Here is a 16,125-nt window from a genome sequence, read left to right on the forward strand (position 1 = left end):
TCTTCATTCGATCATCCTCCCTCAAAGTTTACCTGTCAGCTATCAACTTCTTTCATAAACTACTCCATGGCTCACCTCATCCTTTCATTAGTCATCCTCAGGTCACACTGCTTTTAAAAGGCATTAAAAGGAGCGAACCTCCTCTCACTCACAAACGTCTTCCCCTAAGCTCTCACATTCTCTCCTGCTGCATTTCCACTCTACGTTCCGGACAATATTCTCCCAACATTTCTCAAACCTTAGAAGCTATGTTTTTGCTAGCTTTCTTTGGTTTTCTCCGAGTTTCAGAATTTACCACTCCTTCCACCACTCATCATCCCTCTCTCCACCCCTGTCTGTCTGATATCACCATCCTGGACACAGACACCCTCATTTTCAACATCAAGAGAAGCAAAACTAACCAATTTGGTATATATACTCCAGTTTACATATTCAGACTTCGTTCATCTCTCAGTCCTTACGAACCTCTCCAGCTCTACCTCCAGTTCCGTCTCTCCCAAGGTGCTCGTCCTCATGACCCCCTGTTTATCAGCGAATCCGGTTCCCCTGCTACCAGTCATTGGTTTCATTATCACCTCAAGAACATACTCTCCCTCAGTGGATTCAACCCCGCACATTTCTCCGCCCATTCTCTCAGAATCGGAGCAGCCACTACAGCTTCTCACCAAGGTTTACCTGACCACACCATTCAGATCCTCGGCCGCTGGTCCTCCCATGTCTATCACAGCTACATCCGCACTCACGCCCGAGACCTATTCGCTGCCCACGAACTTCTAGCTTCTGTATTTCCTTAATTCCATTAGTTGCCATACTTTCTTCCATTGTTTTGGGGTTTACGCTTGAGACCCACTCAAGCAGTACAGAACTGTGCCCAAGCATACCTCATACAGTTCACGCCCCCCCGCGTCGTCTGGCGCGATCCATTATGGCAAATACTGGTTTAAAGGATGGTGAGCTCTATCTGTTTCTCTACTGGTTTAAAGGATGATGGGCTCTATCTGTTTTTCTACTGATTTAAAGGATGGTGAGCTCTATCTGTTTCTCTACTGGTTTAAAGGACGGTGGGCTCTATCGGTTTCTCTACTGGTTTAAAGGATGATGGGCTCTATCTGTTTTTCTACTGATTTAAAGGATGGTGAGCTCTATCTGTTTCTCTACTGGTTTAAATGATGGTGGGCTCTATCCGTTTTTTCTATTGATTTACTGAAATGAATATTGTGATGTTTCATCGTACCAAAGTACATGAAAACTTCATCCTCGCCTATAGCACAGAGAGTGTGCTGCATAAATAACAGAGGCAGAAACAACCACAATTAAAGCGTTTTTTAAAGTTTAGGAAATATATTTTTCATTTAAATGAACACATTTCAGCTATTAATGGCAAAATATGGTTTAGTGTCTTTTTAAGAACAAACATACAGATAAATTAATGGCATGTTTAATTTATTTTTTATAAAAATCAACTTAAACTGCTTATTCAAATGTGCAGAAAACAGAGTATATTAACTTTTCAGGCTTCATGGCACATCTTTTTAGAAACCAGTGTTATGCTGACCCAAACCGGATCTAGGTTCTTGACTGTTCTAGTGAGCTGGCTTAAAGAGATAAAGGCCTAGATGTCTTTTTTTTATTTATTTAAATGAGGCCAAGACAGAAATCATATATACCAGTACCTATTTGTTTGCTTATTGACACTTCATAAAATCTATATGTTATTTGTATCGTTTCCAAAACATTTGTATGATAATGAAAATAAAGTACAGCAGTGTTTACTGTACAAACCATCACTCTGTAAAGTAGCCTGAGCACCACTGATACTGAGTCCTTCAGTAAAGCCGAGATGAAATCTGATCATCCCGTTATCTGACCACCTCACTGTACAGTTTACAGAAACTGCAGTTAAACCATCTGTTGTTTGGCGCCCTGTGCAGCTCCAAAGTCTTCAAATCACAATCGCAATCATCGTCATCATCATCATCATCATTCCTATAATCATCACCATTTTAAATCTCAATAAAACTTCCGAGCTCAGCGGGACGTCAAAGGCTGCTTGACCCCCATTACTCTGAATGTGGCAGCAGCGATCTTCTCGTACAGCAGGAACATGAGGGCAGCGGTGAGCACCGTTTGGAGCAGTTTGGCCTCCAGGCCTTTAAACAACCCCAGTATACCAGACCTCCTAAAACAGAGACATTGTGAGACATTGTGATGTTTAAAAATTTGTCATCAGGTATCATTGTGCTAACCATCACTCACTCCCCACAAACTCTCTGAACAGACAAGCTCATGTGAAATTTGACACTTTATTACACAGTCAATGTGATCAAGAACAGAGGGTTCAAACGATTCCACCTCTCTGCCCAGCAGTTTATAACAAGAAAGCACAGCAGCTCAGTAAGAACAAAAAACCTGATCATAAATGTACATCAGTAGTGCTATTCCAATCAAATATTTACATCAGCAGTGCTTTTCTAATCATATATTTACATCAGCAGTGCTTTTCTAATCATATATTTATCTCAGCAGTGCTATTATAATCATAAATGTAGTGCTACAGTGACTTGCAAAAGTATCCACACCTTTGAACTTGTTTACATTTTGTCATCTTACCACAACAACACACTGTATTTTTCAGATTTTATAGACCATCTCAAAATAGCACATACTTGTTTTTTTAAATCAAATATCAAATAAAAATTTGATGTGAGCACAGGGTTAGCACACTATATGGGCATTTCAGTGTGTGCAGTAGTCTACAGTGAACATGTTAAGTTTTCTGAAATTATGTGTTACAGTTTTACACCAGATATAACAAGACACATACCTTTACGTTTTTGTCACATCAGCCCAAAGAATATTTACCCAAGGTCCTGGGAATCATTAAGATGTTTTTGACACATGTGAGATGGCCCATTGTGCTCTTTTGGTCATCATTTTCGACCAGTCCCTCTTTTTTATTGAATCATTAACACTGACCTTAACTGAGAAAAGTGAGATCTGCAGTTCTTTAAGTGCTGTTCTCGGTTCTTTTGTAACCTCCTTGATGAGTTGTCCATGCCCTTTTGGAATAATTTTGGTAGAATGGTCTCTTCTTGGAGGGTTCACCAGTGTTCCATGTTTTCTCCATTTGTGAATAATAGCTCTCACTGTGGTTTACTGGAGTCCCAAAGCCTTAGAAATGACTTTGTAACCTTTTTGAGACTGACAGATGATTAGTTTTCTGATCTGTTTCGCAATGTGTTGCTTTTTGAGATCTTTTAGAAATGCTTCATGTTGTCAAGCATGCTCTATTTAAGTGATTTTTTGATTGTACAGGTCTGGCAGTAATCAGGCCTGGTTGTGGTTAGTAGTGAAACTGAGTTCAGCTTTCCAAAAAAAGTTTGATTAATCACAGTTAATTTAATTTTCACACAGGGCTAGATTGATTTGGATAGTTTATTTTCCCTTAATAAATGAAATTATCATTTAAAAGTGCTTTTTATATTTAATCAGCTTATATTTGTCTGATGATAAAGTTTGTTTGATAATCTTAAAAATGTATGTATGCAAAAACACAAGAAATCTGTAGGAGGCAAATACTTTTTCATGCCACTGTATATATATCAAACGCACACCCATAGTGTGTAAATGTGTTTACCTGACTCTGTTGATGAGCAGGTATGTGACACTCCGTAAGCTGCTCAGTAGTTTAGACTGTTCTCGCTGCTGCCTGTGCTGACCAAACTAACCGAAACACAAAAAAAACATATTATCACGACACACACATCAGGTATACTAAAAAAAAACAACAAGATCTAATAGCTGTGAGCATTTGATTACATCCAGTGATCTGGGTTAGTGAGGTCAGGAGGTTAGATGATCACCATCTCTTCACCTCATCGCCACGAGGATTGGATAGAGCACCATAATTCCATTTTACTGCTCAGCAGTTCAATTATACACTTCCAATCCATGAAATAGAGCCGATATATTCCTATTTGTTTCTCTGCTCCAGAGGGTCCTATTTTTTGCTAATGCTTCTCTACAGGTACTAGACAAGTTGTGTCAGGAATGGATGAATTCTTAATTAACTGAATGCACTCAAATTAAAATGGATGTCCACACATATTTGGACACAGTGTAGAACAGTGTTCACAAACAACATAAGCAATATTGAAAGCTGTAATCCTACCCGTAGGATGGACTGTACGGTCTGCAGTGGGTAGGTCACTGTAGTGGCCACAGCCTTCGCCACAGCTCCAATAACAAACACCTCCAGAGACGACAGCTGTGAAGTTACAACAACACCAGAGTTTGTTAGCCACACTGAACTAAGCGTTATCCACAGAACCTGGATATTATATCCAGACTTCATATTCAGATTAATCATGAAATAATTCATCCACTATTTTAGAATAACTAAAAATCAAAATCAGCCCACTGACAAAGATATAAACAGTCTAAAATTTAAAGGGTAGATGACAGATAGGATAGCAAAAATAAAATCTAGAAAATCACATTGTATTAATTATATAAATTTAATAGAATTTGCAAAGAGAAATAAGTATTTGATCCCCTACCAACCATAAAGTGTTCTGGCTCTTACAGACCAGTTAGAGGCTCTTAATTATCTTGTTACATGCATTATGTTTTGGGGGTGTTTCTCTCCCAAGAGCACAAAAATACTTCATCGCATCAATGGGAGAATGGATGGAGCCATGTACCGTAAAATCCTCAGTGCAACCTCCTCCAACTCTCCTCCAAGACATTAAAAATGGGTTGTGGCTGATCCAAAACATACAGCCAAGGCAACAAAAGAGTGGGGCAAAAAGAGGCACATTAAGGTCATGGAGTGGCCTAGCCAGTCTCCAGAACTTAGCGTATTTTTCACACTATCCACTAATTTTCCCAAAAATCGTCAGTGTCTTATGTATGAATTTTACCTTTCAGTTTGCATGAAGCAATATAGCCACTCTGCTGAAATACAGAGTAATAAAGGAGCTCCTGTTTAGTTCTCCAGTACTGGGGCTGCGGTTACTCGCTAGCAGTTAGCTGCTAATGCTCCAACTTTAGTGGAAATCTGTAAACCTAAGCTTCCTGTAAATAAACAGAAGCGCTTTACTCACCCAAATAAACAGTTTTCAGAAGAGAAATCTGTGTAGATTAACATCCAGTGCTCATTTAACTTATCTGACTCGTCTGAAATATATATATATATATATATTTAAGAATTACACTTTTGTTTACTTAATCTAGCTTTACAGGTCTTGCCACAGAGTGGCCAGACATATTGAATTTAGAAGAAAAACATGGCAACACCCCTGTTCCTACTACTAGTTACCAGTGTTGCATACAATGAGCCTTATAATCGGGAGCGCCTTTTGTATGAAAATAGACGTTTTTTGATAGTGCACCTAATAATCCAGAGCACCTTATACTGCAAAAATGAATATTTTATATTTCTCACTTTTAAAATGAACTTACCCTTAAAATTTATACACTGTTTGTGTCTTTGTCAGTGGGTAAACTTACAAAATTAGCAAGGGATCAAATTATTATTTTCTCCACTGTATGTAAGATATATGTCAGATCTAAATAATGCATATCTAATATTTCCAACAGAAATATGTCCAATCCTGTTAAAAAGAGATGTGACATCATGTGAAAACAATTTTTTTTCTTTAAATGGTTGAAAACCACTGGACCATGTCCCTGCCGGTGGTCCACATTGGCACTGATAGAGAGCTGATTGCCATCAGTTGCTTAGAAAGAGAGTGTGCAGCTGTTTAGTGTGGCTCCTCACAGCATTTCACTGACTGTATTAAAAAGGTAAATAATTTTTAGGTTACTGGAGAATTCTGTAAATTATAAATCAGTTTTCTAATTGTCCTGTACACCAACCAAAGAGGTGCCCAAAGTGCTTCTGTTCATGGCTGTGTGTGTGGTCTTGTGAGTGCATTGTGCACATCAAAGTTGTGTTTACTTACTGAATTTAACAGATGATAAAAAACAAATTACAGCACACTTGATGCTTAATATAATTTCCAATGTGTTCAATTTAAAATTGCCCTGAGGAAATGGTATAACGGTATAATTGCCCCAATCCGAATGATTAATGAAGACCAGCAATAATTAACAATAAATAACAGTGTGTGTGTGTATTGTAGCCTCACCTCTTGGAGCACTCCTCTCCTCAGCTGCCTCTTCAGAGCCTCATAGATCATGAACTGGATGCCAGGGTTCAGCACCAGCAACAGAGACGGACACGTCCCGTTCCACAGCGCAGAAACTCCCTCACTCTGCACTATCTGCACTAATGCATCTACACATCCACACACCCACACACACCCACACCCACACACACACACACACAGCTTAGTGCTCATGTGCCCTGGGCTAGCACTGTTGGAGCAGCATTAGCATTAGCTGATATGAAAAAAAAAGAAATACAGAAATGAACACCAAATTTTGCCAGAAATCCATGCAGGTGTCATGCATGTTGTAAATAATGCAGTCTATGCTTTAATGATTGGCAACGTAACTGATATTTGGTAGACACCAACTGCAATCTGGTATATATTGTCATGTAAAATACAAAGTATGATTTTTTTTTTTTCTATGTATGAAGCACAAAAAATAGCTTTACATTTTGCGCTTGTGTACATTGTGGTGGGGATGCTGAATCGATAGATATATTGTGCAGCCCTAGTTATAGTAAAATATGGTTTGGAATGGACTTTACATCCCAACCTACAATCCAATTCACGTTCAGCTGACGTAACTGGCAACAGGAGTCCAGTTTGCATTGAAAACACACACACTGTCAGTATCTTACCCACAATTCCCCTGTAGTGTGTAGGTTGTATGTCTTCGTTCCTGAACTTCGCCCCCTGCAGCTTCAGTCTGGTGTTGACAACCCAGAGCGGTGTAGTCACAAGAACATTCACTACACCTGCACATACATACAAAAAACCCACACAAAACAAATAAAAAAATAATAAATAATAGTGTGTACATGAAATATGCACTTTGAACCACAAAAAAGGGCATGCTTTTCACATGCATTTCGTGACAAGCAGAGAGACACAAAACCATTACTGAAAGTGAGATAAGCATGTGGACAGAGACAGTACAGTAATTCAACATTAAGTTTAGCAGTGTTTACAGTATGCAGTAATAGCAATGGAGATGCTATTCTCCCTAATACTCAGCAGAGCCTGATTCAAAAGTTGCTATTTTAATGTTAAAAATTATAGGGTGTTGTTGTAAGGAGTAAAGTGTGGGTTGCTCACTCTAAAAAAATGGCTTGATTGTTCACCACTGAGTTTTAAACTAATAAAAGTCTTCTGTCTGTTTTTCACTGGAGAAACATTGCTGTAGGGTTGTTCTAGAAAACTGTTGCCATCAGAATAGCTTAACACTTTCAACAGCTACTCTGGGATGAAATTCTAAAATCTTGATGGGATTTTCCTTTAAATTTATCAGACGCTGACGGAGCTGACCTGCCACAATGCCAATGATGAGGTCCTTCCCTGGGGTTGATCGCTGACCCCGGAGCCACGTTGCCTTCACACTGTGGAAGCAGTAGAAGTAGACGAAGTTGGAGCAGCAGAGACTGCAGATAACTGGAAACCAGCCTCTATAGGGAGCCAACCTGGAGAGAAAGATTAAAGTCTACATTTTCTGACATCTTCACTAGTTTTATAATAAAAAAGGTTCCACACAGGATCTAAAAGGTGTTTCTGCCTCATTTAAAATCCTAACATAAATCAGACTTACAGGCCCTCCTCCTTGATGATCTCTGCCAGGATGGCTGGAGTGGACCTGGCAGTTCGCTTCTCATCCACTGCAGGACAGAACAACAGACACAAACAAAAAAAAATCCACAGAAACGAAGGATTAATCTTCAATAATGCATATTACCACTGTGCAATAGTGGTAATTCATTTACTTTTAAAATTAATAAAATGGTGGTGTGCCAAAGTAACTGAACATCAAATTACACACACTTTGTTAAGTGTTAAATCCAAAAACTAAAAGACAGAATGTTTGTTTTTAAATGTACTGAAAATGATAACAATAAAGTTTCCAGGATTTTATATGTTATTTACACTACATGACGTTTATGCAAATAGTATTCCATTTATGTATCTGCGTATTTTTAAATGTTATTCTGAATCTCAATAATCTATTCAAAATCGGTCTGTTTTGGAGACATTATATCATTATACAAAGAACCTAATAAATTGTGGTACCTTGCAGCCGAAGCCTTGCCGTGTCCAGAGGAAAGAACACAGTCATCGCCGTCACACTGCCCTACACACACACACACACACACACACACACACACACACACACACACACACACACATACAGACTTTACTGCTGCTGTTATCTTAAGTCTCAACTTAAGATAAACCCACTTTTGTTTCTAATGAAGTGACCTGTAAGTGGAAGCACAAGCTTGGCAGGTGTTTCTAATAAAGTGGCCAGTGAGTTCAAGCACAAGGTTGACAGGTGTTTCAAATAAAGTGGCCAAAGTGTGGATCACAAGGTTGACAAGTGTTTCTAATAAAGTGGCCAGCAAGTGGAAGCACAAGGTTGGCGGGTGTTTCTAATAAAGTGGCCAATGAGTCGAAGCACAAGGTTGACTGACAGGTGTTTCTAATAAAGTGGCCAGTGAGTAGAAGCACAAGGTTGACTGACAGGTGTTTCTAATAAAGTGGCCAGTGAGTAGAAGCACAAGGTTGACTGACAGGTGTTTCTAATAAAGTGGCCAGTGAGTAGAAGCACAAGGTTGACAGGTGTTTCAAATAAAATGGCCAAAGTGTGGATCACAAGGTTGACAAGTGTTTCTATTGAAGTGGCCAGTGTGTGGAAACACAAGGTGGACAGGTGTTTCTAATAAAGTGGCCAGTGAGTCGAAGCAAAAGGTTGACTGACAGGTGTTTTCTATAAAGTGGCCAGTGAGTGGAAGCACAAGGTTGACTGACAGGTGTTTCTAATAAAGTGACCAGTGAGTAGAAGCACAAGGTTGACTGACAGGTGTTTCTAATAAAGTGGCCAGTGAGTAGAAGCACAAGGTTGACAGGTGTTTCAAATAAAATGGCCAAAGTGTGGATCACAAGGTTGACAAGTGTTTCTATTGAAGTGGCAGGTGTGTGGAAACACAAGGTGGACAGGTGTTTCTAAAAAAGTGGCCAGTGAGTCGAAGCAAAAGGTTGACTGACAGGTGTTTTCTATAAAGTGGCCAGTGAGTGGAAGCACAAGGTTGGCTGACAGGTGTTTCTAATAAAGTGGCCAGTGAGTCGAAGCAAAAGGTTGACTGAAAGGTGTTTCCTATAAAGTGGCCAGTGAGTGAAAGCACAAGTTTGGCTGACATGTGTTTCTAATGAAGTGGCCAGTGAGTGGAAGCACAAGGTTGGCAGGTGTTTCTGATAAAGTGGCCAGTAAGTAAAAGGAGAAAAAGAGAGAGAAATAGTGAGAGAGTTTGTTTACCGTAGCTCCAGCCACTGCGTGCACGAGACTTTCGTAAGAGAAAACCTCTCCCAGTTGGAACCCCTGCGAACCCATCTGTAGACCCAGATATGAAGCAGCTCCTCAGGGCCGGTACCTTCACCACACACACCACACACACCTCACACACTCTCCACACACACCTCACACACACACACACCTAATACAGCACCACACACACAGCTTCTGTTTCCAGACGGACCGTTCTGAGCGCTGCACGCTCACTTCTGTTGTCGTCAGGATCGCTGTGTCAGCTCATACAGCTGATTGGATAAAAGAATGAAAAGCTCTGAAATACTAGCACATAATTGGTAATTTTATGAATCAGTCATTTGAAGGCCACGCCTCCTCCAGCTCAACAAAACAGCGGAATCAAAGACCAGAGCCGGTTTATGGAGAGCCTGCCCACTTACTGTCTCCCGGGTGTATCAGAAAATGCTTCACACCGCTAGGGGGAGCCCGCGGGCGAGCCTTTACTGAATAAGGGTGAATGGTGCTCAACGAATAAAAACTCAAATTAAAAAGAGTGACTTACCATTTGTCCTGGATATTCCTTTAGTTTTAGAATGGAAAAACAACTTTTGCAACTTAACTGTATTTTTATTTTTCTTCAAAATCGTGTTTAATGCAGTAAAGTGCTGCGGTACTGCTTCGGTGAGCTGACAAACTGGTTAAAGAGCTGGAGCTGGAGTTACAGTCAGAGCACTAAGTTTTAAAGCTTTATAACTGGAGTTTATTGGATCAAACATGTTGCTGTTGCTACTGAATGGTTTGATATGGTTCTATGTTGAGGATATGAGTTCAATTTAGAGAAAAAAAAAAATTAAACATGTATAAACCATACACTGTATATAACATGGACAGGACGACAGCGGTTGAAGTGTCTCTTACACCCTTTGGTGGCTGGCTCCAGTACCTTGTCTATTTATATTCAAGCTAATGGGAGATGAAAAAATATTTATGTAATATCTGAAATTAAACATACAGTTTTTTTTATTCTTTGGAAGTTGGGTTCTGTACATTCTGCAAGCCCCACCTCCTATGTTAACAACCCCCAGTGTTTATGTTTACAGTTTATAGGAGTCATTTCGTGATTTTCGGTTTTACTGTTTACATTTACATTCCTAAAGTAAAGCAATGTCTTGTTCGGCAATAAACTGTTGTAACAGACCCTCAAGGAAAAGTTCATTTTGTGGTTCATTTTGGTCCATCATTTTATTCGTTTTCAGCAGTGATGGGCAAATGAAGCCTCACTGAAGCTTTTAAAAGCTTCTTTCTGATTGTGCCAAAAAGCTGAGCATTGAAGCCTTAGAGAAGAGTGACATCTGGTGGCTGAAATACAATATTACAGTCAGCACTTTACCACCAAGCAAATGAACACTGAGATTTACTGCTCACTCAATATCTGTTCTGATCTGATATTAAAATGATACTTGGATGTTATCATTATTGAAAATTACAATTAATATAATTTAACTGCTTTGTAGTCTTGTCAGTGTTGTCCCATGAAAATATATACTCAAATATCTGCAGGAATGTGAGGTTGTACTCACTTTTGTGATACACTGTACATTTTCTGGGAAATGAATGCGAATACATTTAACACCTTTGTTCCAATGAGGATGCAAGGCTCTTCATGTCACACCTAGTTTGAAATGTGTAGACCAAAACCCAGACTTCTCTGTTTCTGTCATAATGCTTTTTCACCAAAAGAGCTCAATTCTGGCTTATAAGAACCGTGGTGTTTTTTAGCAAACCAGCCTGTGTTTCCACCAGTTTTAGTGGAACCGCCAAATGTCATATCATTCATCATCAACATAGGGTGTTGCACAGCAGCTGTGGACAGAAGCGGTCAATGTTAGCGCTGAACAACCTAGTATTCTTAAGTTCCCGCTGCAAACGAACGTTCCTGATTCTGGAACCTACTTTTGTTGGTGGAAACAGGTCTCAGGACTATAACCAGCATGCGCCTGACTCTTGTCTGTAACATTACACTTAAAGGGGACATGAAACATTTCAGTTTGTACAAGTTTTCTAAGGTATTAAATATAATGGAATTTATTTGGGGGGGATTTTTTTATATAAAATGTTTACACACTAAATTATAATATATTTATGTTTGTTATGTTTGAGCTAGGGCGCCGCCATGTTGTCCGTGCAGCACTGGTGACGTCACGAGGTTGGTTGGTTTAAGATCCCAGGCATATAGCTAGAGGAAAAGAGCGTATTGTTTGTCGAGATTATGGATGAAGACGAAGCTGAACTAGGCTAACATGGAGCATTTACTCAGAGATCTTTCCTGTATAAACCTGAGCAGAACTTTTCAGATGCTTTTCTGAGAGAGACGTTTTGGGAGTGTTTATTCTCTCTCTATGGGAGGTCCGTGCAGAACCCTGCAGCGCGTCCACAGCAGGTACTACCATTCAGTTAACCAGCTATTTTATATACATTTAGCTATTTAACATGCAAAGTCCAGAGTTCATTAAGACTGAATGAAACGAACATGATTTAAGTGGATATTGAAACATCCAGGCGCTGTTTGGTTGATAAACCGTTCAGTTTAGAAGTTAGAATGCTTACTGGGTTACTTAGCTTCATCTAGTTAGTGTTAGCTAGTTAGCTAGCGTTGGCTAGCTAGAATAAGATAGCTAGCTAAGTAGCTAACGCTAGCTATGTTATCTTTAAATTGTCATTTTATCTAGATTTTCGGTAACGGTACCTCTCGCTGCTCTGCTGGGTGGGCGTGTTGTTTGGCTGGTGCGGCTCACAGCTGCTGCTCTCATAGTAACGTTACTATCAGTCGGACGGTCTGTACATTCCAGCTGATCAGAGGAAAAATAAAAAACGGAGGAAAAAAGCCTCGGACTTCAGCTTATTTATCCGGCGCTAATGCTCCTGACTCAAACCCCTCTCCTTCACATAGTCCTGGTCTAGAAAGTGCTCGCCACTAACCCCTAGCAGCTAACCGGAGGATTCTCACGCTTCAGCGCTGCGAGCCCCGCTGAAGGTATGAAAGTGAAAGTAAATATTTCTCATTCCTCACCCTATTAAAATTCACTACTCCCAGTATTACTACACACAGGGGCAATACAAAAGTGCCCCCCCGCTCTGCATTGAGTTTTGGTTTGGATTTTATTATTTATTGAGGAGCTAAATTACAGTATTCTCATAGATCATAGTAGTGAGGCGTGCGAGAACCAACCTCGTGATGTCACTTTCAGCGCTGGGACAAGATGGCGCTGCCCTTACTTAAAAAAATGACATTTAGATTGCTTATTATTTTAATTCCGCTTCACTGACAACTGTTAAACTTATAAAATTTGTTAGAGTGAAAATACATCTTGTGAATTAAACGAAATACTTGAAGTGTTTCATGTCCCCTTTAAAACCTATGATCCAGGTATAATGTCCCTGGGTATAGCTGGTTTTGCACCACCCTGTTAGTATGTGCCAGAGGGAGGCTGGCATGGAAAAGAAGGCACACTTTGAATCTTTACAAAATCATGGAGATTAGTTGGAGTTGAGAGGCCATCCTATGTAGCTCTGGTTATAAAAGCACAGTATTATATTTTACTTTAGTTACTTCAGATGTTTCCACAATGTTAGTCAGTTATTCTGTTACCTGAAATGTACGAAATACACCAATAACAGTGTTTAGTTTGTTAAGCACTTTAACATCTGAAGTACATTTAATTTAGAGTGTTTTAACTTAAAATTAATAAAAATAAAAAGGGAATAAAAAAACAGGGAATACATTTTTTTTTATAATTTTATTTCTGATTTCTTTCCCATTTTCTCCCTAATTTACATGGCCAATTACGCAACCCACTAATTAGGACTCCCCCTATCACTAGTGATGCCCAACACCAGGAGGGTGCGGAGTAGCACATGCCTCCTCCGACACACGTGAAGTCAGCCTTTGGAGTGATGTTTGGAGAGAGCGCCATCTACCCACCCAGAGACAGCAAGGCCAATTGTGCTCTCTCGGGGCTCTGGCAGCCGATGGCAAGCTACATAAACTGGATTAAAACTGGCAATCTTCTGTTCATAGTGGCAGCGCTTCTATGATTGGATTTCAGATTGGATTTTTAGTGTAAATTTATCAGTGTTTATATAATGTCTTTCTCCTGCTTCGCTGTCGGTGTGTGTGGTGTATGTATGTTTATTAGGTCAGCTCAGTGCTGTGTACTGTGCCCTTTAAATAGAGTTCCTTAAATGCCTCATTACTGTAACCAGGAAAACATTTTTAGCAGATGATTTCCAGGTTAGATAAAGCGAACTTTCTTTAGTCTGATAAAGGAGGATCTGAGTGAATGTTTCAGATGTTTGTCTGCTGGTCTACGTTCCAGAACGAGCAACACATTCACACTTACATTCAAATCAGGCTTTAGCCCCTAATTACATGAACACATTATTATGTGCATTGCAAAACAACTGCATAGTTATCCAATTACATTTTTTCTTATTCTGTTGTTTTTGCCTAATTTTCACAGCATATTTTTCGCTTTTGAGATACTGACACAGTTACAACTCCAAAGTGTTTAGTCTGATAGCGTGATGTGGGCTTGTGTCGCAAGACACCCTTCAGTTTCAGAAATTAAATATGTCAACTTTCAAGATGGAAGCCATGTTCTGGACATAGCCTTAAAGGCTCTAACACCATTACTTACTGGGGTTTTCAGATATATCTATTTCATTCTGTTCTGATATAATAGGGTGTCCTGTGGCTTTTGACTTACCCTGTATATTATTTAATACATACACATATTTTTATACCCACAGTTCTAGAGTGAGTCATACATGTTTAAACATACAGACGCTTTGAGTGACAGAGAAGCAAAAGTATGTGGCAGGTTAGAAAACAGCACTAAATTTAGCATGTTAGTCTGGTTTTCTGAATGCTGATCACATCCAAGATTGTGAGTGAGAGTGCAGATTCACTCCCCGCCTTTTTCAATAGGTAGACTGAATTGAAATGCAAGATTTAGGTTTGGGATTGGGATGGTCATTTATTATACTACCTCTACGTACCTCAAAACCTATTCGTAATTATTTCATATCATTGCATGATTGCAGAAAGTATAAATCTTCGGTAAAATAAGTGATTTCAGAATTGTTTGTAAATATTTTTATTAGTGGTGTAAATCGATTAAAAGTTAAAGATTAAGTCGTAAATAAAAAAGAATGAATGTAAAAAATTGTAAAACATGTTTAAGGGGCGATAAAACCAACGTGAGGTGCTGGAATAAAGAATCCATGATGAATTGGATAGAGATAACTTTTTTTTTACTGTAGTTGGTTTGTATGGCCTGGATCAGTTGATGAGTGTATTTGTTTGGGGTGTTTCTCCCTCTGTTTGGTTTGGTTTCACACAGGCACAAACCTAAATGCATCCTAATGTGCGTCAATAAACCACGCAAGCACATTGTCTCCTTTGATGGGTCAGAGCTGTCTGCCACTATGCTTTCAAACACAGTTTTTTCAATGGAATGTGCAGCACACGTTGTGCGGCTGCGAGCAGTGAACACTGCACATACCTCACTGGAAAAGTAAGTGAACATAGGTTTCATCAACACATTCACAAAGCGCGCCTGTGTCTGTCTCTTATAAGACATACACTATTAAATAAACAAATCCTAACCAATCAGGTGGATGTTACAAAGACAGAAAGATCATTTTTCATCACAGTCATCATGAGAACTGTAAACATTTCCATTCAGTGGAGGATTTAAAGATTAGCAGTGTTTACTAAGCAGCATGCTAGTGATTAGCCGGTAAGTTCAGTTAGTCTGTCCTTCAAGGTTTAACAAATCCTAAAGGGAAATTCAAACCTAAAACTAACAAATGGCATGTTGCATTTCTCAGGCTTATTAGCTTTATTTTTAATCAATTTTAATTCCTTTTGTGTTTTATCCATCAGTGTTACAGTGTCTCAGTTCAGTGCCCTTAAAGCCCAGAGGAACACATTTTGATGAATATAAAAAAACACATAAGTCAGAAATATAATTTTGTTTTTGCCCCCCAAACGCAACACCTTTTTTTAATTAACTCTAAATTATCTCTGAACCAATCAAGAAAACCCATTTTTCTTTGCAACGTGAAGATATTTCCTTTATAAAGGCAAATTAAACTTTTATTCCAGTTTAAACTGACTTCCACAAGGTATTGTTTGCTAAATTGAGATGATTAAATACTCAGTGTTACTTGCTTGTAACCCTTTTGTTGCTCTTAGTTTTAGTATTAGCAGCTAGCTGTAACTGTAACTTGGTTTGTAGCAGCTAATCTCTCCTAACATGGACTTAACTTAATACCCCTCAGCATGTATTATATGAATGTGTTATTCAATAAATAAATATATAATAATTAACTTTAGGAAACCCTATAATGTGTTTTCTGTTGACAACTTATTCAACATTTTCATTTCTTTACTTGAAAAACCAGAAAAGCTCACAAGCAGCAGCTACCCCTTCATGTCCTGCGTTTAGCGTCAGGGCGGCTGCATACCGTACCAAAAGGAAGGGTTACCTGTGTGTGGCAACTTGCAGATCTTCCTGGTTGTGGTGGTGCTGCACCAGTACCTCCCCTGCCTATCCCAGCAACCAGGCCCTAAACATTAGCTAGCTTTAGCTT

The 16,125-nt window shown here is 39.2% G+C and overlaps 1 protein-coding gene across 1 annotated transcript; it reads right to left on the reverse strand.

The window, feature by feature from the left end:
- Positions 1-1,426: 1,426 nt before the first annotated feature.
- LOC103035704 (peroxisomal membrane protein PMP34) lies at positions 1,427-9,952 on the reverse strand. Its single transcript, XM_049476101.1, has 9 exons — positions 9,478-9,952; positions 8,235-8,295; positions 7,759-7,825; positions 7,482-7,633; positions 6,815-6,931; positions 6,153-6,301; positions 4,172-4,267; positions 3,638-3,723; positions 1,427-2,179 (listed from the first exon to the last, which is right to left on the reverse strand). Exons 1-9 carry the CDS (start codon positions 9,550-9,552, stop codon positions 2,029-2,031), a joined length of 954 nt encoding a protein of 317 aa, XP_049332058.1. The 5' UTR covers positions 9,553-9,952; the 3' UTR covers positions 1,427-2,028.
- Positions 9,953-16,125: the final 6,173 nt, after the last annotated feature.

Source organism: Astyanax mexicanus, chromosome 3 (genome assembly GCF_023375975.1).
Source record: "Astyanax mexicanus isolate ESR-SI-001 chromosome 3, AstMex3_surface, whole genome shotgun sequence".
Classification (NCBI taxonomy): domain Eukaryota; kingdom Metazoa; phylum Chordata; class Actinopteri; order Characiformes; family Acestrorhamphidae; genus Astyanax; species Astyanax mexicanus.

Coding starts and splice junctions, on each gene's coding strand:
- LOC103035704 (XM_049476101.1), bottom strand. CDS start 9,552: ATGGGTTCGCAGGGGTTCCAACTGGGAGAGGTTTTCTCTTACGAAAGT. Junction 6,302..6,814: donor ACACTACAGGGGAATTGTGG/GTAAGATACTGA, acceptor GTGGATGTGTAG/ATGCATTAGTGCAGATAGTG. Junction 4,268..6,152: donor GGAGAGGAGTGCTCCAAGAG/GTGAGGCTACAA, acceptor GTAACTTCACAG/CTGTCGTCTCTGGAGGTGTT.